This window comes from Leopardus geoffroyi, chromosome B1, assembly GCF_018350155.1.
Source record: "Leopardus geoffroyi isolate Oge1 chromosome B1, O.geoffroyi_Oge1_pat1.0, whole genome shotgun sequence".
Taxonomy (NCBI): Eukaryota; Metazoa; Chordata; class Mammalia; order Carnivora; family Felidae; genus Leopardus; species Leopardus geoffroyi.
In genome coordinates this window covers 51268938-51293674 of record NC_059327.1, presented here as the reverse complement: position 1 = coordinate 51293674, position 24737 = coordinate 51268938, and the positions used below count along the sequence as shown (strand labels likewise).

At 41.3% G+C, this 24737-nt stretch overlaps 2 protein-coding genes across 8 annotated transcripts in view; one reads left to right on the top strand and one right to left on the bottom strand.

Annotated features, from left to right (window-relative positions):
* Positions 1 to 2395: 2395 nt before the first annotated feature.
* On the bottom strand, positions 2396 to 24731 carry PRSS55 (serine protease 55). 4 transcript variants are annotated; one of them, XM_045461916.1, is made up of 6 exons: positions 24578 to 24731; positions 20287 to 20479; positions 18732 to 18982; positions 17194 to 17336; positions 7810 to 7866; positions 2396 to 2545 (listed from the first exon to the last, which is right to left on the bottom strand). In XM_045461916.1, the coding sequence occupies exons 1-6, from the start codon at positions 24654 to 24656 to the stop codon at positions 2540 to 2542; spliced, it is 729 nt and encodes a 242-aa protein (XP_045317872.1). In that variant the 5' UTR covers positions 24657 to 24731; the 3' UTR covers positions 2396 to 2539. The 4 variants fall into 4 exon arrangements, with proteins under 4 accessions (XP_045317872.1, XP_045317865.1, XP_045317846.1 ...); XM_045461909.1 differs by lacking the exon at positions 2396 to 2545 and adding an exon at positions 3684 to 3958; XM_045461890.1 differs by lacking the exon at positions 2396 to 2545 and having other exon boundaries at positions 7517 to 7866; positions 24578 to 24730.
* The window catches only part of LOC123589567 (serine protease-like protein 51), a 67865-nt gene continuing 65665 nt past the window's right edge, over positions 22538 to 24737 (top strand). For 2 of the 4 annotated variants that reach the window (XR_006708401.1, XM_045461880.1), the window contains exon 1: positions 22538 to 22652. The gene's annotated coding sequence lies outside the window, so the exon portion shown is untranslated. The remainder of the gene's footprint in view (positions 22653 to 24737) is intronic. The other 2 variants (XR_006708399.1, XM_045461851.1) reach the window with 2 other exon arrangements.

The window sequence follows — 24737 nt, the reverse complement described above, 5'->3', positions numbered from 1 at the left end:
TAAGCCAGACAGGCAAATATCACATGATCTCACTTACATATGAAATCTAAAAACAAAATTTTTTAAGTCAAACTCTTAGAAACAGAGAGTAGAATGGTGGTTACCAGAAGCTGGGGTACAGGAGAAAGGAGAGGTATTGATTAAAGAATACAAATTTTCAGTCTCAAGATGAATAAGTTCTGGAGACCTAAATTAAAGCATGGTAACTATGGTTAATAACTATATATTTTACCCTTGAAATTTGCTTAGAGTGAATTTCAAGTATTCTCACCACACACACCAAGAGGTAACTATGGGAAGTGATGGCTATGTTCATTAGATTTTGGTGATAATTTCACAATGTGCACAAATATCAAAATATCACATTGTCCACCTTAAATATATACAATTTTATCAAAAACAAATAAAAATATTTTTAAAATAATGCGCAAGAGTAAGGCTGGTCCCCTTTGTATCAGTCAGAACCCTTCTAGTTGTAAGACACAGAAATCAAACTTTAACAAAAAGAATTTCATGTGTTCATAATAAAAAGAAGTCTGTGCTCTCTTCTAGCATCTTGCAGTGCCAGGATGAAGTGTGCAGCACACACACACACACACACACACACACACACACACGCATTGATAAAGGTATGTCATAGGAGCACAGAAACCAACAGAGAGTTCCCAGTGATTACAGCTGGATAATTTGAGCAACAAAATAAAAAAAAAAAGTTTTGGATTAAACCCAAAGTAAAGAGTGAGTCCATATTGGTATATGTAAATGGCTAAATAAAATAGTATACAGGGTACAAAAGGCAAGTTTCCTGTGTAGATGAATTCCAAAAAATACACTCTACATTATAGGAGGTGGAGTATAACTCCATATTCCTTAAGAGTGGGCTATGTATTGCAACTGCTTTCAAAGAGTACAGTATGGAAAGGAGGGGATAAAGAGCAACTTTATAGTAAAAAGACCTGACAAACATTGCCTCAGCCAGGTAATCAAAGCCAAGATCAAGAGTCAAAAAATCGTGTTGATAGTATGCCCTCTTGTTATGATATGATAAAAATATACTTAACCTCTGTGATCTTCCTCCCGAAAATCCATAGCTCCAGTATAATCATGAGAAAAAGATAATATAAATTCCAATAGAATGACATTCAACAATGTACTTGACCAGCATGGCCAAGGTGCACAATATTACTAAGAGAGCTCATACTTTTAAAACAAAATATTCACATAGCACTGCATCAGAGGTTCCCAAACTTCCCCAGTTCATGGGCCCTTGGTGTCTTAGTAATTTTTTTCACAGCACTCCTAGGCCAAAAGAAATACCTAATGACTGCACTTATTAAGTAGTTGGGTCCAAATAACTTAATAGTAGTAGCCTGCTCATTGTCCCACAGATGTCTCTGCTTCCACTTGTTTCCCTACAAGTTTGTAGTAGTGCCCTGGGGCACCTCAGTACAGTTTAGGAATTACAGTCTAAGGTTTCAAAATTCTGATGGGACATACATGACAATCATGTAGCACAACTAATCACAAGTCAGTTGACTGGATAATGTTTAAACTTATAGTCTCTGTATCAGGAGGAAGCATTGCATTGGTTGGTTAAATGTTAAATGGCAACATTGCTTCCACCTCATTTTCTTAGCAGCTCCCTTTACTATACTGAAGATAGTCCTCACTGTATTCCTTAGGGTTCTCTAGAGAAACAGAAACAAAAGGAAATGCATACATATACAAAGAAAGAGAGAGAAAGATTAGTTATAAGGAAATGGCTCCTCTGACTTGGAGACTGGCAAGTCCAAATCTGCAGTGGGGTTGGCATGTTCAAGACCCAGGAGAGCTGATGCTACAGGTGAAGTCCAAAGGCAGTCTGCTGGTGAATCTCCTTTTGATCCGGGAGGTCAGTCTTTTTTTCTTTTCTTTTTTTTTTTTCTATTCAGACTCACCCACATCATGGAGGGAAATCCACTTACTCAAAGTTCACTAATTTAAATGTTAGTTTTATCCAAAATATCCTCAAAATTGGCACATAAAATTAATCAACAGAAGTCCACCCTTTATCACTCACATATATCTCCTTAAGTCAAACCTAGTCTCCAAATAAAGGCAACAAGTTCATACTTCCATCTAACATGGTACAACTATTCTACATACAATAGAAAATACACTAAGTCTTTCTCCAGAAGAGGATGTAATGTCTTTGTGATGTTTAGTTTTCTCTTGATATCATGTAATTAAGTGCTCTTTCATATAAAGTTCCATATAAAGTTAACTATACTTAAATACTATGATATAAAGTAAATACATCTTGTGTTACATAATAAGAAGAGAAGAAGGAAGAAAACAAAGATATTTGTTTGATATATACATACACATTCATAACAAAATAAAGGAAAAATACTCATACAATTACAGTTTTTATTTCTGTGACAGGTCATATGGTTATATCTGGTATTTATAACTACCTTCTTCCACTATCCATTCTGTAGTTCCTTTGCCATCAGCAAGATCTTCAGCTGGCCATGGTTCTTTACCTGGTGGTAAATCTTCATTCCTGAAAGGTTAGGGCCATCAGCAATCTTGTCTAGATTAGGTTGTTTTGGTTTTCCATTAACCTTAATTTCATGGATTGCTGGGGTTCCAGACATACTCATCCTGACCTCCATTATGGAGTAGTAGTCCAATTTCCCCTTGGTAATCTGGATTAATTACCCTAGCCAGCACAGTAACACCCATATTTGTCTGTTGATTCAGAGGCATCCATTTTGAGGAGCCCAAAATGGCCAGATGTCAGTCTTAACTTCCAGTTCAATGAAATCATTGTTATGTCTCATGGTGGAAATATTCCTCCAGTTATAACTACAACCTCTAGGTATAAGTTGTGGGGATAGGAAGCAAAAATTTTATTAGCAGGTGAGTTATGCCCCTTTTATTTCTAGCCCCATCCATGATGGAAGTAATCCAATGTAACCAACCTGAGAGAAGTAGCTGGCTGATCACCCTGGTGCCATATTGGGAATATTATTGGTCTCTGTCATTGGCATGCTGAGCACTCAGCAGTGACCATAGCCAGGTTGGCCTTGGTGACTGGGAGTCCATGTTGCTAACCCCATGCATAATCTCTATCCCTGCCAACACAGCCACTTTGTTCATGAAGTCATTGGTAGATGATAAGGGTGGCTGAGGAAAGAAGCTGACTGGTATTCCCAGAAAAGGTCATCCTATCCACTGGATTATTAAAATCCTCCTCTGCCAAGGTCTCCTTTTGGTGAGCATTGACATAGAACATAAGTATCCTCACTTTTTCACTTATTCAGAAAGGTCTATCCACATGCCTCTTTCCAGACTTCTTTGTCACCAATTTTCTCAATCATGTTCCTTCCAAGTCCCTAACTCTCCAGCCAAACCATTGCCCACAGCCATGAATCAGTATATAATTGCACATGTGGCCATTTATCCTTCTAAGAAAAATGAAGAACCAGGTGCACTGCTCAAAGTTCTGGGAGAATTTCTCTTCATCACTCTCCTTCAAAAAGGAGATATATCCCAAAAAGGAGCTATAATGCTACAGCTGTCTACTTTCAGATAGTGCCTGCATACCATGCAGAACCACCTGTAAGGCAAATCTGAGTTTCCCCTTCTTTGGTCAACTGATCATGGAGAACTCCTCATGAGGTCATAGGTACAGACTGGGAGAGAGAAGGTAGTGTGGCTGGGTTGGAGTGAACCATGGGCATTGGGGCACTTCTCGATGTAACTTGTGTCTTCAAGGGCTACTTGAGTCCAATCTCATATATACTAGTGTCCACTGGATTATGGAGTGCTACCGTATGTACATGCCCAATTTTATGGCTTGGTGTGACAGATTATACACAGTTCATGACAGGCAACTCAGGTCATATGTTAACTTGGTGATCCATGGTTAAATGTTCAGTATCTACAAGTCTCGGTATCAGGCCAAAACCTGCTTCTCAAAAGGAAAGTAGTTATCTACAAAGGATGACAGTACTTTGCTCCAAAACCCTAAATACCTGTGCTATAATTTGCCTTTAAGGGCCTGCCACAGTCTTTCAACAGTGTCCCTATCTGCCACTGATATTTCAAGCACCATTTGACTTGCTGGATCATATGGCCCAAGTGTAGAGCAGTTTTATGGCAGGCTAGATCTGTTGCAGAGCCTTATCCTGTTTTGGGCTTCATTCAGCAGCTTTTTAGGTCAGTTGGTAAATAGGCCAGATTCCTCATTCCACCCAAATGAGTAATATGTTGCCTCCAAAACCCAATGAGGCCCACTAGGTTAAACCTCTTTCTTGGTTGTAAGAGGGGACAGATGCAGCAATTTATGCTTTACCTTATAAAGGATATCTCACCATGTCCCACCCACTTAATCTCTAGAAATTTCACCAAGGTAGGAAGCACTTTAAATGGGTTAGATTTTTTTTTCTCACCCTCTAGCATGTAAAAGTCTTACCAGTAAGTCTAGAATAATTGTTACTTCTTGCTCACTGGGTCCAATTATCACAATGTCATCAATGTAATGGACTAGTGTGATATCTTGTGGAAGAGAAAAGGATCTTATGATCCAATATCCCTATGAATTAAATTATGACATAGGCCTAAAGAGTTTATATGCCCTTGAGGCAGGGCAGTGAAGGTGTAATTCTGGCCTTGCCAGTAGAGAGCAAACGGCTTCTGGTCGACTTTGTGGATAAGGATGGAGAAAAAGGCATTTTTCAGATCAATAGCTGCATAGCAGATACTAAGCAATGTGTTAATTTGATCAAGCAATTAAAGCACATCTGGTAGGGTCACTGCAATGGAGTCACCACCTTGTTAAGCTTACAATAATCCTCTGTCATTCTCAAAGATCTATCAGTGTTCTGTTCAGGCCAGATAGAAAAGATGAATGTGGATATGGTGGGAATCACCACCCCTGCATCCTTTAAGTCTTTGATGGGGCACTAATATCTTCAGTCCCTCCAGGAATGCAGTATTGCTTTTGGTTTACTATTTTCCTAGGTAGAGGCAGTGCTAGTGGCTTCTTCGTCTTTTCCATCATAATATCTCTTACTCCACAGATCAGGGAACAATGTGAGATTCTGCCAGCTTCTCAGTATGTCTATTCCAAATATGCATTCCAGAACTGGGGAAACAACCACAGGGTGAATTCTGGGACCTATTGGGCCTCCTGTGAGATGAACCTGAGCTAAAATCCCATTGATCATATGACCTCCATAAGCCCTTACTCTGACTGGACGGCTACAGTGACGTTTGGGCCTCCTGGAGTCAGTGTCAGTTCAGAGCCAGTGTCTAGTAGTCCCCCAAAGGGCTGATTATTTTCTCTTCCCCAGTGTACAGTTATCCTGGTAAAAAAGCTGTATATCCCTTTGGGAAAGGCTGAGAAAATTAACAGTATAAATATTTGGTAATATACTAGGATCCTTCATCAAGGATACCCAGCTTCCCTTTAATTTAAGAAGTTCTGGGTCTGTAACTTGTTAAAGTCTGAGAATTGATTAAGGAGACACAACTGTCTGTTTTTATGATTCAAGTTAGAACTTTGTTCACTTGACCTAGAACTTCTCTGCTTATACAGAACAAGTAAGACTTTAGTAGGCTTCCTATCTATTTCACTTCTAGGTACACCATGATCAACTAGCTAACACTGCAGGTCTGTGCATGTCGGCCTATTCTGATCACTGTGTTGACTCTGCTGTCTATTATGGTACCCATGCTCTCCTTTGCCTTGGGTAGTTGAGTGCCACCATTAGGTATCTGCCACCCCAGGTCCCAATTAATCTCATTATGGTTAGACTTCCCAGTTGAGTGACTAAAGTTCCCCCTGTACTTTAAGGACACTCATTTTTACCCCTTTCTTTTTAAATTTATTTATTTTGAGAGAGAGAGAGAGAGAGAGAGAGAGAGAGAGCAGGGAATGCACAGAGAGAGAGGGAGAATCCCAAGCAGGCTTTTCCCTGTCAACACAGAGCCTGAGGCAGGGCTCAAACTCACAAACAGTGAGATCATGACCTGAGCTGAAATCAAGAGTCAGACACAGCCAACTGAGCCACCTGGGCACCCCATTTTTATCCCTTTCTTGAGCAACCTTAATTATTTCTTAGGACCCTCTTTTTAAAAATCATATTTTTATTTTCTACCTTGGAACTGCTCTCTTGCATGACAGAAGGGTCTACTATCTTTCCCCCTTGCTTCCAGCTTGCTACCAATTTTCACTTCCAGTTTATTCTTGAATCAAATTAATGATGCTCATCTCACACTAGTCCTTCATTTGCTCTCCTTTCCATGCTTGGAAGAACTTCACTTCTCCCTCAAGCTGTTTCAGTCTCTCTGAGGACACCTCTAGATCCTGCCAGCCTGTGAAGATGCCCCCTCTGCCCAGGTCCTTTCTAGCACTCAATTGGGAGGGGCAGGTGTGGGACTTTTAACTATTTGCCAAGAAGCTTCTTGAGGATGGGGTCCTGCCTTATGCTAAATCTTCCAACATCTGACACTGTGAGCTGTCAATCTAAGACTGAATTACTGAGTGTTGCTATGTGCCTCTTTCCTCTGGCTTTGGTCTCCATTGGATTCCCTGGGCCACACTAAAGATACAGTGGCAATTTAGGAAATTCAAAGCTTTAAATGGAAGGCTGGACCTTTTCCATGATCTACAGCATGGCTGATACTTCTTTAGAAATAGATTATGAGACAAAACACCTCCTAGTTCTATTTTCCCCCACTCTAACCCTGTTCTTCCAGTGGTCCCGAAGCAGCAATTTCTGGCCATATAATTTCTTCACAAGCTCCTGGGAGCCTGGGGTTTGGTTGCCTTGGAGGCCAGCCAGCCAGAATGTCCACCATCAAAGGACATGTTCAGTACACAGTCCCCTTTTCCTGTTAATATCACCCTTATTTCTGTGTGGAGTGCCACCTGCACCCACTATCAGTGAACATAGTTCTGAATGGCTGGCCCTTTGCTGGCTCCTGGAATGGACTTGTGACTTGAGCCTCTCATCTTGGAGAGTGCCACTGTTGGACACAGTAACTGGAACAGTGATGGACTATAGGCTTATAAGTCACAAGAATTAGACCATAGACTTTTGCTGGAAGTATGATAAACAGTCTCTCTCTTTCTACTGGGGATGTTAAGTTAGTAGGATGCAAACTGGACATACTGGTTGTCATTATGGCCACCACTTGGAAGCTCTTTCTGATGGCTATAAATAAGTCCTTGTCAACATCTGTTGAGCCCCTAGTTTCAGCCATGCCTGAAGCCAAACACCACTCTAGGTATTTTTCTCTTATGTACATCTGTAAATAACTGTTTTTGCCCTTAGATGGTTTGAGATAGATAACTCACCTGCAATGGAAAGAATCCTGACTAATGGGGGGACCCAAAGCCCACTCCCCAAACCAGTGATCCAGTCTGTCTTTCTGGTCCTACTTTCTAATATCATTCTCAATTCCTGGCCCTTAGATCTAATCTCATAGCCAGTCCCTCTGCTGGTAGCACACTTTCACACACTTTCCTTGTAAGGAATAGCATCTGCTTTATTATCAGTAGAAAATGACCTAGAATAGCATATAGGGCAGAAGGGAAATCAGGAGCCAGAATCTGGGGCTGCCTGTCTCTGGAAATTCTGCAGCGTGGGACCTCAGTCGTTTCCTATTGGGAGGAGATTGAATTTCCTCAGTATTAAAGGGCCTTCCCTCTATCTCGGTCACATTCTTGATCCAGAGGTTGTAATTTTCTAACAAGGTGTATATTCCTGGAGTGTTCTTCTGTCCACAGCTCCTGCCCCAGCTGATGATTCCTACCTGGTACCAGTTCTTGTCAGATTTTGTGGTGCACACCAGAGGCCCCCCACTGTCACCCTGTGGACAGAGAACACAGTTTAATAGTGAGTACAATTCTTGACTGTTCATTTGATACAAAGCATAGCTTGTGAATTGAGAGAATGCACTGGTCTCCCCTGCTCCTGGATGCCAAAGGAAATCTTGCCATTGTTGACCAATGCCCACCCCTTTCCTGGGTCCAAGGGAGTAGCATGCAGCTGTCAAGCTGGCTCTGGGATTTGCAGGTGTAAATTATAGACAGTGGAGAGGATAACACTGAAGAGGGAGGAGGACAGAGAATTGATGAGAAAAATAATTGCATCCACAATGCAGTGAGAGGGGATGGAAGACAGAGAGAATGCTACACAGATGAAGAAGAGTGAGGCCTTATCAAATCAGAAGCTCCACGAAGGGCTATAAAAGAAAGGAATGAAAATAGGATACAAGAAATATTATTAGAGTTGTGGAAATGAATTGAGTCTCCTTTGATGTACTTCCAGAGCCATGAAGGAGAATGATGTTCCTTTTTAATTCTCTGGTGTGGGTGTCTTCAGGGCACAAGTGAACTAAGCTTTTCTGAATGTGTGACCCCTCTGGTGTGGAATCCCATGGGTCCATGACTCACATGATTATATATATAGAAAATATATACCACGTCCCTAACATGTACCACACATATATATGGCTTCCTTTTATCCATTTTGATACATGGAAAATGAGGCTTAAGTGGGAATGAAGGCTTGATCAGGGGTACAGAGTAGCCCAACCAGAGTTGGAACGAGAACTTCCTGATCCCAAAGCACACTTTCTTTCCACCTTGCTACTTGCCTTTCATGGAAGTTGCTGAGTGGCTACAATCATTCAGGAGGCTTTTCTTCAGTGGAGACATAGCTTCCTTTACCAATGTCATAAACAGGTGACTAGAATGAATGGAATCTTATAACAAGTTCTAACAGGTGGAGGTGGAAGATTAATGTTTCCCAGACATAATAAGTGAGGCACAGAGCTATCCCCTTGACTTTTGTTTCTCATCAACCCCGCTACTCACATGAGGTAGGTATTTTGATGCCCATTTTATAATTCAAAAATTGGTCAGAATTTATCAAAAAGTGATCAATTTTTAACAAATCTTCACTGTGGAAAACTAATTGTCAGGCCTTCGGAATACAAGACCTTATGCTCTATGGAAGAGAGAAAAATGTAAACCAATGGGATAAACTGTGTTTGATTGGACAGAAGTATGAACACAATATAAAAGCAGTACAAAGTGGGGAAGAAATTGATTCTGTTTATGGGAAGGTCTGTCAGGATAGACTTCAAAGCACTTAGTTTGAAGGATGAATAGGAATTTGACAAGAAGACTGTGTGTGGCAATGACTGGAGGGAAGTCAGACAGGAAGTAGAGGGACTAGTTAAGAGGACATGAAAATGATGAAGATCTGAACCATGGATGACTTTGGGGGTATAAATGATGAGGACTAGTTCCAAGGTCATAGGGTGTGGATAACAGAGATAAAGTGCAGAGGAAGATAATGAATAAATGTGTTCAAATGGAGTTTGGGTTGACTGAAGAGCACATCCCCAAGCAGAGGGATATACAGAGAATTAACAAAGAGGTCAAGGTTCAAGGATACCCAGTAAATGTGGGTCAAAACCAAAACTGTCCTTTCCAGTACAAACACTACCTCTAACACTTGTTTGGTTTTTGTGGGTGTGTGTTTTTCTTTGTGGTAGTTTTGTTTCAGTCACTGGGCAAGAACCAGATCAACAGGACTTCCACTCAAATAACTCCTTCCATAAATTTTGTTTTTATAACTTTCTTCATTTATGAAGGGATGAATTTATAAAAAATGTGACTAATATGTTGCCTTGGTTATTTGTTATTTTTTTACACAACATGGAGAGAACAGTCCTTGGGCAAGCAACTCTTTTAAGCCTCAGTTTCCACATTGTTCAAATGGAGATAATACCAACCACTTCCCGTGATTGTTAGCAGATGAAAATTTAAGAATCTATAGATCACTTGGCACAGGGTAAATGCTATGTAGTAAGTGCCTTGAAGTGTATTAATATTGTTATTTTACGCTTATGTATTACAAACATTTCTTGTAGATTTAGGAAATAGAGATTCTCTTCACAGACTCCTGGGACCAAGAGGGACATCTATAAATACATGTCATTTTATGCATAAACTTAATTTCTTTCTTTCTATTGGAAAGAAAAAGCAAAGATTGCTGCTGCATCACTGTCATCTTATTAACAATAGTTAAGTGACTAAGGGGGACTTTCTTCCAAGGACTAAGTCCGATAGCTAGGGACCTGTCTGGTAAGAAACATATTGACCACAGGAGCCTCTCAAGTTCACCACAGTGAGAAAATTACACCATGTGATCACTCCTGTCTGTTTTGGGGTAGAACCAGATGACCTGACTTCCAGCATGGCCACATTACCACCTGGACTTCAGGCAAATCACTTAAATTCTAAATCCCTGTTTTCTCATCTGTTAAACAGAGATAGTGAGCACTGCCCAGCCCATGGTACAGGGTAATGGAAAAAATGAAATTATTGAATATGTGTAAAAGAGCTAGGAAGTTATTACACTGCTTTGGATCCATTCAGATAGTGAAGGGAATGATTGATGATTGAAATAAGCATGTTTTGTCATCTGTGAAACAGAGTCTTGATTAAATATTTCTGTATATTCCTTTCCAGCTCTGAAAAGTCTGTGATTCTAAAAGTCAAAGATTCTGTGGAGTGAAATAAGACTTCTGTTAAAGTGTCATGGGTGATGAGTTCAAGATAACACAGGACAGTGAAACTACTCTGTATGATACTATAATGATGGATATGTGTCATCATACTTTTCTCCTAACTTAGAGGATGGACAGCACCATAAATGAACCTTAAAATACGAACTTTGGGTGATAATGACATGTCAGTGTAGGTCCATCAGTTGTAACAAATGTACCCTGGTACTGGTGGGGATGTGGGTAGTACAAGAGGTTAAGCATATTGTGGGGACAGGGGGTAAATGGGAAATCCCTATACCTCCCTCTCAATTTGGCCGTGAACCTAAAACTGCTCTAAAAAAATAAAGCAGTTAAAAACAAAAAAGCAGCTCAGGTCTAAATCCAAGTCAGTTTGGCAATCCCATGACCAGACTTCCCAAAGCCCAGCTGATTGCCAGCTCTTTATCTCCTCTCCACCTGCAGACTCGTAGCCTCCTTGAGGACCTCTCTCAGACGTCCCCTCTACTAGTGCTACCTTACTGATACATAGTCCCTGGCTTCCTTGGAAAGTTCATCTATTTGACAAACATTTGTTGAGCATTTTTCACGTGCCAAGCACTGCACTAGGCACTGAGAATTTACACATGAATAAGACAACGTTTCTGCTGGAGCCAAGACATATAAGAAAACAGTGCATTTCTTTCTTTTATTTTTTAAGTTAACTATTTTAGAGAGAGTGTGAATGGGGCAGAGGGAGAGAGAAAGACAGACTGAGAATCTTAACCTGGCTCCACACTCAATGTGGAGCCTGATGTGGGGCTTGATCCCACAACCCAAGGATCATGACCTGAGCCGAAATCAAGAGTGATATGCTCAACCAACAGACCCACCAAGGCACCCCTAAAAATTATTTTTTAACTAAACTCTTTATTTTTCATAGTATAATCTTTGTAAGCGTATTACAAATAGGAAAAGTGTTGGGAAGAATAAAGAAAAAATTCAGTTGTTTTTAATTATAACATTTAATTAAAAATTTTTTAATGTTTATTTATTTTGAGAGAGAGAGACAGAGCCTGAGTGAGGGAGGAGCAGAGAGAGAGGGAGACACAAAATCCTAAGCAGGCTCCAGGCTCCGAGCTGTCAGCACAGAGGCCGATCCTGGGCTCAAACTCATGAACCATGAGATCATGACCTGAGCCAAAGTCAGAAGCTTAACCTACTGAGCCACCCAGGCACCCCTGTAACATTTGATTTTAATTTGTATTTTAAGTATAGCATGATCTATTGCTATTATTTTGAACAGATTTAAATATTTTCATTATAAAATTATCATTTCCCTGAGTTATGTGATGGCATGTTTTTTTAGAAATTTGCTAAATTTAAAAGTATGATTTTCCTTTTAAAGGCAATTATTTTTAAACCATAGGGGATGGTCTGCCTGGTTTATCTATTTAAGTGATGATAATATTGTAGACTTTCAGAAAAATTTCCTTGACGCATCACTGTCAGCTTATTGTTAGCAATAGAAAGCTATCTGAACAGAGAACAAGGCTTCTCACTTCACAATTTTAAAAACAAGGCCTAAAATGATAACAGCACACTCATTTATAACACTCTTAGGTAATAGATACTTAATTTTAGAAGCTTTCACTAAAGTATATGTTCATAGGAGAGGTATTAAAGCAAAAATCCTAGACTCTAGATGGTAGATCCAGCCATTGAAGCTGGATACCAAAAATGTCCTCAAAAATGGCACTTGATTATTTTAAATTTTGTCATAGTTGGCTTTGGCCCTTTGAATGTGGGATAATGTTGAATGTGGGATAAAGAGATTGAAATAGGAGGTGGGAGTGCCCATGGGTCCTGATTCTTATATTCTTGGGTGAGCAGTAGGAGGGACTCCTGGGGTAAAAGCAAATCTTTCATGCCTGGCACACACCTCCCTTGGTGATCTTGCTCTGTCCACTTCCCCAGACTTACCTTTTATGACTTTTGGCTTCTAACATATTGGAAATTCCCTGAGCATATGAGTTGTTTCAAGCCTTTGTGATTTTTCCCACATTCTCTCCAAATGCTTTACCTTTCCAATCTTATCTATTAAATGTTATTTCCCCTTTTCTATTGATATTGGAGTCCTTTTCCTCCTGCTTCACTATGAAATGGTTGCTGTCTGAGTCTGTGGCCTGGCTATGTTTCAAAACCTTTCTGTAACTGCTATTATTGGGAAGCTTTGTCTTCTCTTCATTATTTAATTTTGATATAGTTGTAGAATTATGTGCAGTTGTAAGAAATAATACAAAGAGATCCCATGTTTCCTCCAAAAATAACATCTTTACATGTTTCCTCCAATAATAACATCTTGCAAAAGTATAGTACATTAGCACAACCAGGATTTTGACATTGACACAGGGATCCCTCATGTTACCCTTTTTGTGCTACATCCACTTCCCTCCAACCTGCAACCCTTTCTTAATCCGTGGCAACCACGAACCTGTTCTCAATTTCTATAATTTTGTCATTTCTACAATGTTATGTAAATGGAATCATTCAGTGTGGGACCTCTAGGGATTGGCTTGTTTCACACAGTATAAGTCTCGAGAGATCCATCCACATTGTTACATGTACCGATAGTTTCTTTTTGTCATAACTGACTGGTATTACATGGTATTGGTGTATCACAGTTTAACCGTCCACATCTTTAAAGACATTTGTTTTCCATTTTTTGGCTATTATGAATGTTATAAACACTCCTGTACAGATTTTTATGCAAATATATGACTTCATTTCTCTGAACTAAGTGCCTAAGAGTGGCATTTGCTGTGTTGTGTGGCAGGAGTGCATCCGGTTTTTTTTAAAAAGAAATTGCCAAACTGTTTTCCAGAGTGGTTGGACTATTTTAAATTCCCACCATCACTGTATGAGTGATCCAGTTCCTCTGCATTTTTGTCAGCATTTGAGGGTGTCACTGTTTTTTATTTTGGCCGTTCTGAGAGGTATGTAGTGATATCTCATTGTAGTTTTAATTTGCATTTGCTTAGTGGCTAATGATATTAAACTTCTTTTCATGTTCTTATTTGCCACCTATATATCCTGTTTAGTGAAATGTCTGTTCGTGTCTTTTGCCCATTTTCTAATTGGATTTTTTTTCCTACTGTTTGAGAGTTTGAGAGTTCTCTATATATTCTAGGTAATTCCTTTGTTGTGTATTATCTCCCAATCTGTAGTTTTATTTCCATCCTCTTGTAAGAGCAATCCAGCCAGTCATAAGGGTTGACTAGCTTCAAGTTAACATACTCCTTACTTGCTGACCTAAGTCCCTTGATGTGTAGCAGAAATAATTTACTTTCTTTGAGATTTGCAGACCATGGATCTTGAGGAGTTAAAGGACTAGAACTTTCCCAGGCCACAGAGGCCAGCAATTCTGTTTGAAGTCTACTTGGCTTTCTGATTAGCTAATAGGTTTTTTAGCATTTTTTGTTTTGTTGTTGTTGTTGTTGTTGTTGTTGTTGTTGTTTTAGGCCCTACAAATGATTGTTTTTTTTTTTTTAGGTCACACAAGTGATTTTACTAACCTCCCTTTGTGCATCTGTAGATCTGGTCCTCTTTTGCAGAAAGAATGGAGTACTCCTGTACATCACAAAAAAAGAACCAGACCCCCTTGCACAACCTCCAAGCACTGAGATAACATCTATAGCTGGCATCATTGAGTCTGCACATAATCAAGAAACGTTGCCAGCCACTGCACTCCCTTTGCTGATTAACTACCCTCAAACCCTTTAAAAATCCCTGGGCTAGGTAGAAACCTTAGACTTGGCTTTTGCTCAAGAGTCCACCTTCCCCCTGGGTTGCTGGATAAAGCTCAAATTTCTTCCCAATCGAAAACTCATCTCTTGAGTTATGGCCTTTCAAGTGACAGGGCAGCTGAATTTGGATTTGGTAAAACTCTTAATAGGGTCTTTCACAGAGAAAAAATATTTAATTTTGATGAGGTCCAGTTTATCAGTTTTTCCTTTTATGAATTGTTTTTGAAGTCACTCTATGTCTTAAAGATTTCCTGTGTTATATTTCTATACATTTTTATACTTTTACTATAAAACTATAGTTTTAGTGCACAATACACTTTGAGTTACATTTTAATTGAACTTATTCTAGGAATTAATGGTTCTCAATTTTAAAAAGATTTTTTCCTCAGACTTTGGCTTTATTTTTCTTTATTTCTTTATTCTCCTTATCCCAGGTTTATCAATAGATTAAATCCAACTCTCTATTCTAGTGATGACAGATCTTGCCTTGAGTATTAGGTTATAACACTCTGGTTCTCATTTAAATATTCAGTTTTAACAGGGCTCTTTGAGATTGGGAGCAGGGGAAGGGAAATAGCAACTCTTTGCCATTAGATTGGAGTGGAAGCCCAGCAGACCAGCGATCACAGCCAGGGGAGGAGCAGGAGTGTCCAGTTATACCTGGGTGGCACACCTGGGTGTGGTGGAAGCTCAAGTTCCTCAGGTGGCCTCCACTGACATTAAGAGAGGAAGAGGGTGGTTTGTTACTACTAGATGATAGTTAAAGCTAAGCCCCATTTAGCTTCCTCTGTAACCACCGTGGAGGGCAGGGGAAGGGAGGAAGTCGAGGTTGTCCACTTGACCTTGGTTGATGGGGTAGAGGGGCTATCAGTTTTTTTCCTGTTTTTTTTTTTTTGTTGGAATACAATGTTTAATATTTATTGTCAAAAATGTTTCTGTCTTGCTAGGTTGCTTGTCTCCTGGTCCAAAGAGAGGGAAGTCTTTCTTGTTTTGTTAGTTTTATCTGTGATCATTGGTATTCTGGGTTGCAGGTTTGTCTAGCATCCAGTGTGGGATATATAAGAGGCAAAAAGAAAACCCAAGGAACACACTGTTGTGTCATTCCTTAAGCATTGGGATATCTAGTCAGTCCATCTCTACCTTTCAGTCTTTATTTTTGTTTTACAATATAATGTCCAGTACTTTTAGCTGTACTAAGTGGGAGAGATTGGGGTAAATGTGTCTACTCCATCTTGTCTGGAACCACAAGTTCCAATTCTTTTTGTTTGTTTGTTTTAAAATGTTTCAAATTGTCCAGAATGTGAAGAAAACACAAGATTAATGTGACATGGATTTTGTCTCTCCTTTTGGTCCTCACAGTATTCACCACATGGGCGACTCCTAAACTCAGTATCATTGGGGCACCTGAGTGGTTCAGTCAGTTAAGCATCTGACTCCTGATTTCAGCTCCAGTCATGATCTCATTTGTGAGTTTGAGCCCTGTATCGGGCTCTGTGCTGACAGTGTGGAGCCTACTTGGGATTTTGTCTCCCTCTCTGTCTGCCCCTCCCCCATTTGCTCTATCTCTCTCAAAGTAAATAAATAATCATTTAAAAAATAAAAAATAAATTCGGCATCATTGCTGCTGGAGGCCATTCTTTTTACCTCAGAGCCCCTTCTCCATTCTCTTCTCCCTTGATTTCTTCAACCCTATCCCAGCAACTCCCTCCTAAGGCCCTATCTCAGAGCCTACCAGGGTTAAACAATAATAGATAATTCTGTAGATAAATACTCTCCCCTTCCATGAGACAGCTTTTCATTACTCCATAGAATATTTAACATCTGCATTCATAGTTTTACACGAGTGACCAGATCCATTGCCTAGCAAATTAGTAGGAGTAAGTGGGCTCATCAAGGTGATTATGAAGAAAGCATCTCCCAAGACAAAGAGAGCATCCTTAAGCTTTTTTTTTTTTTTTTTTTTAAATTTTTTTTTTTTCAACGTTTATTTATTTTTGGGACAGAGAGAGACAGAGCATGAACGGGGGAGGGGCAGAGAGAGAGGGAGACACAGAATCGGAAACAGGCTCCAGGCTCTGAGCCATCAGCCCAGAGCCCGACGCGGGGCTCGAACTCACGGACCGCGAGATCGTGACCTGGCTGAAGTCGGACGCTTAACCGACTGCGCCACCCAGGCGCCCCGCATCCTTAAGCTTTAAAGACAAAACCCATCATTCATCCTTAGAGCTATAAAAAACTAATTTCTGAGTTTTTTCTCTATTTTTTCTAGCATCAATCAAAAATATTTTTCTTTTTACATTGTTGTGTTCATTTTATTAAAGCTAAGTCATCAGCTTTTAGTTCAGTGACACCCACATGTATCATCCTAAATATTATATGTTTACTCAACTTCCTTCCCAGGAGATTATTGGTTCCTTTAGGTGAGAAACTATATCTCATTTATGGATAGATTCCCCAGGGCCTAATGTGCACAACAGTAGTTGCTAAATTAATGAAAATACAATAGTTCCTTATATGAATCTCAAATTCTGTTTTTTAAGAAGTCCAAGAAATGGAAAAATCTTGGAGTCTTATTTATGTAGTATATCTGTAGAAGAGCAGAAATATTTATGCAGTGTTGCTGCGTACTGAATCATGGGCATGCACTAATATTCCAAAGACCTGGCAAAAAGTACTCCACAGTCCATGCCCACATTGCCCTGGATGAGCCCTGATTCCTACACATTGTCCAGACTCTTATTGTCTATTCTCAGTGAGGAAAGGATACCCCTGCATTGGCAGTCCTGAGATGACAGGACCCTATAGGATGAGGGTGGGGTTACCTCCTAATTACCTGGCAAGCATCAAAGCTCTCATTCTCATATCCAGCACACAGCATATTCTTGGTAAGTCTCGGAAATGCCTTTGAACATTTCTTCCAATCCATGATGATCATTGGCACTTTCATCAGATCAGTTTTCATAGAGTTTTTGTCATCTAGCCCACAGAGAAGGCACATTAGAAAAGTCATTAGACAGCATCCCAGTGCTGATAATGCAACTAGATCACCCTGTGCCTCCCCGTGTCCCACCAGCCACTTGTCCACCTTCCACCACATCCTCCATTCTCCACTTCCTTCCAGTAATCCCATGCAGTTCACTCACTCTGCCACCCCAGGCTTTTCTAAACAATTCTCCATCTACTTGAATTATTCCTCTTATGCAACATCATATTCCTGCTTCTAAGCAGGCTTCCTGCTTGACTCCAACCAGCCTTACAGACTTGACTTCTTGGAACTGGCTATTGATCATTTCTTAGCATAATCCTGCCTCTTCAGCATGTGTACCTATTGCTACTTTTTTAATATGTGAGTATGGCACTTCCCCAACACAGGGCTGCTGAAAGTGGGTTTGCACTCCCAGTGAAAACGCTTTCAAGTCCTCCAGATGAGGGGTAGGTTGGTTAAGATCCTTTGTAGGGGATTTGCCAAGGCCCTCTTTGGACTGCCAGCTTTCAGGAATTTGTCTGGACTTCTATCTCATTAACGCAGACCACACAGATTTCCAAATTATTCTCCTTATTGACTAGTTTTAATCTTAAAGGTACTCATCTGCAACCTCTTCACTTCTAACTCTCCAGTAGTGCCCAGAGCCCAGAAACAGTGCTACTCTAATTGTTCTATAGTTACCAAACTCCTGAAATACCATCTTCCAGACCCCAGCTGGTTGCAAAGCTCCTTATGGACCTTGAGTCTTGTTCAGGCCTGAGACTATGCTGTACTCTTCCCATACCTTCCCTTACCTATTTTCTTTGGGGATAATCCAATGAGGCTTTCATAATCCCTTTCTACCCTGGTACAGTTTCTCCTATTTTGGCCAGGTAACAATGTAACAAGTAACAACAGATTCATTTCTAAGAATGGTTGGGCAACACTCCAGGACCATCAAAAGTCTGGGCCAGGGCAGGCATCTTAAATGCCCGTAGGAACCAGGTAAGAAACATCAATGTGTGAATCAAGGGAGATGTGAGTGAATAAAAAGTGTAGGGGCCCCTGGCAAACCGGAGAGTTTAAATTCAGTTAAACAAACAAACAAGGCTGCTCTGTGCTGGCTGAATATGACCACACCCAGGGTTTGGCTTGGACCTAACATCTCAGCTTGGGGCTTTGAGGAGATGCTTCCTTGGCACTAGGAAGAGCTGATATTTGGCATCTATGAATCTCAGGTATGCAGGGATTTGCTCCAATCCAAGTCCTTTTCTCCTCCCTCCTTCCTTGGCCCTCTCTCCTTTCATGCTCCTGCCCATATCTTTTGATTTACTGTCCCATCCTCAGATGCCAACGATATGGCTTTTCCCCCAGAAACTCTCAAGAAATGCTGAGCAGTCACGTACCAGTGTTGGTCTGACCCCATCCTGCCACCCAGCATTTGTGCCACATGGAGGGGCTGAGCTTCCTGGGCAGGCAGATGGGCTGTTTCAAACCGCTGAAAGTGATGGGCAAGGCCAACAGCAGCAAGGCGATGTCGTTGTCCATGTTGACTCTTTGAAAGTCCTTGTGAAGAATTATGCTGGTAACCCTCTTTATTTCCAAGGATGGGCTTCTTAAGTCATTTGTTCCCAACACAACACTCAAGTCCATTGGACTGGTGGCACAGAACCAGACAGGGGGAGGTGGGAGGAGAAGAGAAGTCACAAGGTACAAAGAATTTGCTATGCCCAAACAACCTAATCCCATATGGCTCTAGGGGCCACTAGGACTTGTCCTCTTGGGGTTGTTCTTCAGAAGATGTGAGAATTTGAAAAAGGTAGAGGGAAGTGAAACAGCAAGGGTGGCAGACCACAGCCACATCGCTGCTCCAGCACAGTCCTAGAGATGTGAATGAGATACTCCTGCCTAATGCTACAGACAAAGTTCTTAGCTCTGGAGACTCCAAAGATACAGAAAAGACCACTTGGCATAGATCAAACATGCTTCAGATAGGTAAGGTGTTATTGCATTGATTTGTCTACCAGCAACTTAACAGACCCAGCACGGAATTTAATCTAGACCTACCATTGATTAAGCAGAAAGAATATTCAATAATAATTTAGGACTTCCCTCCAAGCAGAATGGCCAGAAACTTCCCAATAGCCAATCCTTAAGTATATTATGGAAGCATATGCAACAAGTTTCCTTGGTTATGCCATGGTGAAACTTTCCCCTGTTTTTTATTAACTTTTAAAAGTCAATCTTCCTGTGTATCTTCAAACTTTCTTGGGGTAGTGTAGCAGATATAGCAGAAAGTATAAGCTCTGGAACCAGAATTCAAATCCTATTTCTGTTTATGTGTATCTTCGGTGAGTCACTTAGCCTTATTGGATTTGTTTCCCTCTCTGTAAAATAGTGTTGTTCATTCTACCTGCCTCAGAGGGCTGTTGTAAGATTGAATGAGTTAAAATGGGGTTATTCATCTACCTTCTTCAGGGTTGGTGTCTGAATGAATAAGTTAATGCAGGTAGTTTCTTAGCAAGTAACTGAATCATGATTACACTAGATTTACAGCCAGTCTCCTGGAGTGCAGAGAAAACTCCACAAGGTGCAAGTAAATAGGGTGTCAGCCCAGGATCTCAGACTTCCAGAATTAGGAGGATTTCTTCCTAGAAGGACTTAAATGTCCTAGAAGAGGTGAATGGACCAAGCCTTTTGATTCCACCAAACCACAAATTTTCCTGAAAAGGACAGTGTGTGACCTCAGGGAAACCATAGTTATTAGTTCTAGGTGACCATGAGGAGGGCACAGCAGATGCCAGCCTCAGGTTCACTGTCTTATCTTCCATGGGTGGTAGTCACTCCTGTCTGATTCAGGACTGACCAGGTCTAGGATTTCCTTCAGAAATTGAGTCTTGTTGAGTGTGGGTGTGTCCTGGGGGTGAACATTGTCAGAAGCAATGGGCTCTTGATACTCACGATAGCTCTTCATAAAATAAGCAGTGAGCAGCAGTGACAATCCACCACTCGTTGATGATTGAGCCACCACAGAAATGTTCGTTTCTTGCCTGGATACTCACCTGCCATGGGAACTCACCCACCTCAGCCTCCATCCCCCCTATGATTCTGGAATTCTGAGTTCCTTCCTCAAAAATGGGTCTTTTACCACATTCTGGTAGAATGAAAGAGACAAAAAGGGAAAAGATGAAACATTTGGTCAGTTTCCATAGAGGCTTATAAGTAGCTATCACTAGACCCATTCTAGAGATGAGGAAACTGAGGCTGGCCCTGTGAAGCATCTCTAGGAAGATGAGTAAGCCAACAGATGGTTTATTTTGTTAAACAGAGTCTGGAACTTGGGTCAGAAGTGTTGGCTCTGTCCCCTCTCACAGCATTGTGATCTCAGGCAAGTCAACTCACTGAGCTTATTTCTGCTCTAGTCCAAGAGAAATCAGAGTAAAATATTTGGCCCAGAGCCATCCCTGGAGTGGTAGGCAGAATAATGCCCTCCCCGCCACTGTTGATGTCCATGTCTTAATGGACCACACCCTGGAACTTGTGACTATGTTACCTTCCAGGGCAAAGGGGATTTGGGAGATGGAATTAAAGTTGCTAATCTGCTGACCTTAAAATAGGGTGGTTATTTATGGATAATGGTAGGGGGCCCAATGCAGTTACAAGGGTCCTTAACATGGTGGAAGGAAGCAAGAGAGAGATGTGACTGTGGAAGAAAAGCATGCAGAGATGCAACGTTGTTGGCTTTGAAGATGGAGGGTCCACAAGCCAAGGAATACAGATGACCTCTAGAAGCTGAAGCAAGCAAAAATCTCCCCTAAAGCCTCAGATTAGGAACAAATTCCTGGTGACAGCTTGATCTTCACCTGGTGAGAACTGTGCTGGAATTCTATCCTACAGAACTGTAAGATGAAAGATGCATGTTGTTTAAACCACTAGGTTTGTGGTGGTTTGCTTCAGCAGCCACAGGAAACATACATGCAGGAAACCAGAAAGGTGGCCCAGGAAGGGCTGGGACCTACTGCAAACCCTGAGCTGTGGTAGGTTAGAACATTTGTGTTCCAGGCAAAGCAGCTCCATGCCCCAGCAAGCTGAGAGCAAAGGCTGTGATTGCTTGTGCAGAGAAGAGAATTCACCTCTGGAGAGAATATGTGTCCAGCTCCTTGCCCCAGGAGGAGGGGATACTCCATTTATATTTGTTGACTTGAAGTTCCACCTTGTGTTCTGGAACAAGGAATGAGTTTGACTCTAAGGAGCCTAAGCCCTCCTCTTGTCTCTTTCTCAATGCCACTTTCCCAAATTTTCACTCAATGAACATTTTGAGGATTTTGTAGTGTAGGTTGGAGTGACCTATAGTGGTCAGTTTTATTTTGTTTTGTTTTGTTTTGTTTTGCTTTTAAAAAAAAAAGCTAGAGTGAAAATTTAGCAATATGTGTCAAGAAACTTCAGCTGTCAGGAATCTATTAAGGCTCTTTGCAAAACTTTGTTTTTTAATTTTTTTTTTTACATTTATTTATTTTTGAGAGAGAGAGACAGAGTGTGAGGAGGGGAGGGGCAGAGAGAAGGAGATAAGAATCCAAAGCAGTCTCCAGGCTCTGAGCAAGCTGTCAGCACAGAGCCCAATGCAGGACTCAAACCCACAAACTGTGAGATTATGACCCGAGCTGAAGTCAGACACTCAACTGACTGAGCCACCCAGGCACCCCTGTTTGTGGAACTTTTGAATCTGTACTTCCTCTTTTATTTGCTAAACACACATAGAGTGCTTACCATATGTCACACACAGTTGCACTCTACAAAGACCAATTTAATTTTCATAACAATACTATGAAGTAAGTACTATTATTACCATCCTCATTTTACAGTTGAGACAGCTGAGGGACAGAGAGTTTAATTTGCCCAATGTGACACAGCTAATCATGGCCATACCAAGTTTTGAATCTAGAGAGTCTGGCTTCAGGCTTGGTTCTCTTAGCACTACTCAGTGCCACTCTTTGGAGTATTCTTCTCTCCTATGTTTGCATGGCTCACTTTGTTCAGGCCTTTGTTCAAGAATCACTTATTTGGACAGGTCTTCCCAGCCCCTCCTGTCCTGGCCCTTCTTTATCTCCTACCCTGCATTATGTTTCTTCATTGCTTTATCATTGTGTTAAGTCAGACATTATTCATCCCTCTTTGCCTGACTATGACATCAGAACATAAGAAGCATCTGGGGAAGGAGACATGGAGGCCTTGTTGCTAGTGGAACCACAGCCGGCAGGCAAGAGACACTCAGCAATGGTGAATGATCCTCTAACTCAGTGGCTGCACTGCTAGGAACTTAACCTAAGGTAAGAATCTGGAATGCAGAAGTATAAAGATGTTCACTACAGTGATCTCTATAATGGCAAGAGATTGAAGACATCCTCAAGGTCATGACTAAGTAGGGCATATCCATTCAGCCATGAAAATTATGCTTATGAAGAGCTTCAAATGATGTGAGTCATGAGACAATGTTACGGGGGAAAGTCAGGATAAAAAAATCATATACAAACTTATGGTTTCAATCATGTGAACAAGCTGGCCTTATGCATGTAGGAAGAAATGTGTCACAGTACTAAGACTGACTATGAACTTCAGGTTTGATTGAATGATGGATGACTGCTATGGGTGCCAATTGTGTGACATCTCTGAAAAGCAGAATATGGCATTTGCTAAGAGGTAGACCCTGGGCTCCCACAGCCCAAGATCCAAATGGTGACTCTGTTGTTTACTGATTGAATGATTTGGAGGAAACTTAAAAACATTGCTTATACTCCCTTTCTTCATTCCTAAAGTGGACCTACCCTATAAAACAGATACACAGGGGTCCCTGGTGGCTCAGTCGGTTAAGCATATGACTCAGTTTCAGCTCAGGCAATGACTTCACAGTTTGTGAGTTTGAGCCCCATGTGGGGCTTTGTGCTTACAGTGTGGAGTCTTGGGATTCTTTCTCTCTCTCCCTCTTTCTACCCCTCCCTTGCTTGTACTGTCTCTGTCTCTCTCAAAATAAATAAACTAAAAAAAAAAAAAAAACAAACCCAGATGCACAGATTAAATGAGATAATGGGTGTTAAAGTGCCCAACACAGTGCTTGGCATAGAGTAAATCCTCAAGCCACATTAGCTGTCAGAATTTCTCCTATCTTCTTGTACCAAAGTCTCCACAAGACTGGCAGCTGGGCTCCATTCTCCATCTTTGTCCTGAGAACAACCAATATCACCAGTGTAGAATCATGTGGACTTGTAGATTAATACCAGAGCACAAAACCCCTAAGCTATGATGGAGGCAGTGCTGAAATGGGTGAGAATCAGCTGCAACTGAACACACTGGCAGAGGGGTGCATTCTGCTGATTCTCTCCCAACACCATGCACCATCCCCCAATCATATTTCAGTCAACCCCAGGCTAGAACGAGGGAGGCCAGGTGAATAGGCTGTGTTCATTTCATGGGGTAGTGTGCAGAGAGGGAAATGTAAGCCTTGGAGTCAGATGGGCGCAAATCCCAGCTCTTTCACTTCCCCACTGTGTGACTTGGGACAAATCTTCAACCTTTGTAAGGCTCAGAGTTCCTAGCACATGCATGGGGATGAGAGTGGAGACCCCACTGTGGGGGTGTGTAAATTAAACATGGAGAATTACGTGACCCATAAAGGCAGCTAAGTAACCCTTCCTTCTAACCTCAGCCACCCTTGGAGAGAAAACCCATGAGGGAGCTGCCTACTGATAACAGAAGACCCTGGCCTCCTGCCCGCCTGCCCGCCTGCACACATGTGAGTGTGCCTAGCTATGCTTCTGCTCTGCATCTGCAGTTCATGGGAGCTCTGTCATACTCCCAACCCCCACATTCTTCTTCCTCTGATTTAGAGGTCTGATGTTCAGCTCATTCTGGGCATTTGCTTCTAGGTACTCCATTACTCATTCAGGGATAAATTCTAGGATTTCAAAACTGAAACTTAAGGTCAGACAGGTTGAACTTTGGGCTGAGGAAGAGAAGAGAAGAAAGGGAAGTATTTTCAGAAAGGGTTTGTGGGAAAACCTGAAGGAACTGCTGTTGTGCTCTTTTGGGCCAACCTCTTAGTGGCCAATTAGCAAATCAATGAATTCGCTAACCAGATCTCTACCTCAGCCCTTAATGCTCACCATTGACTGGATGAAAGTGATGTGAGCAGGGACATTGTCATGCCCAGCCCCACCTGGGAGAGCTACTCTGACCACTGGGAGAGGGGTCCACATACCGAGATGTACGCCCTTGGCTTGGGACATGAGCAGCAGAATTGATAACAGAAGCATGGCCCTTGACTTTGATGTTGGCATAGGAGGTGATGGAGGCCAGGGCTGAGGGAAATGATGCTGACAGATCCTCCCTTCTTATAGCCAGTCCCTGGCTGGTGATGT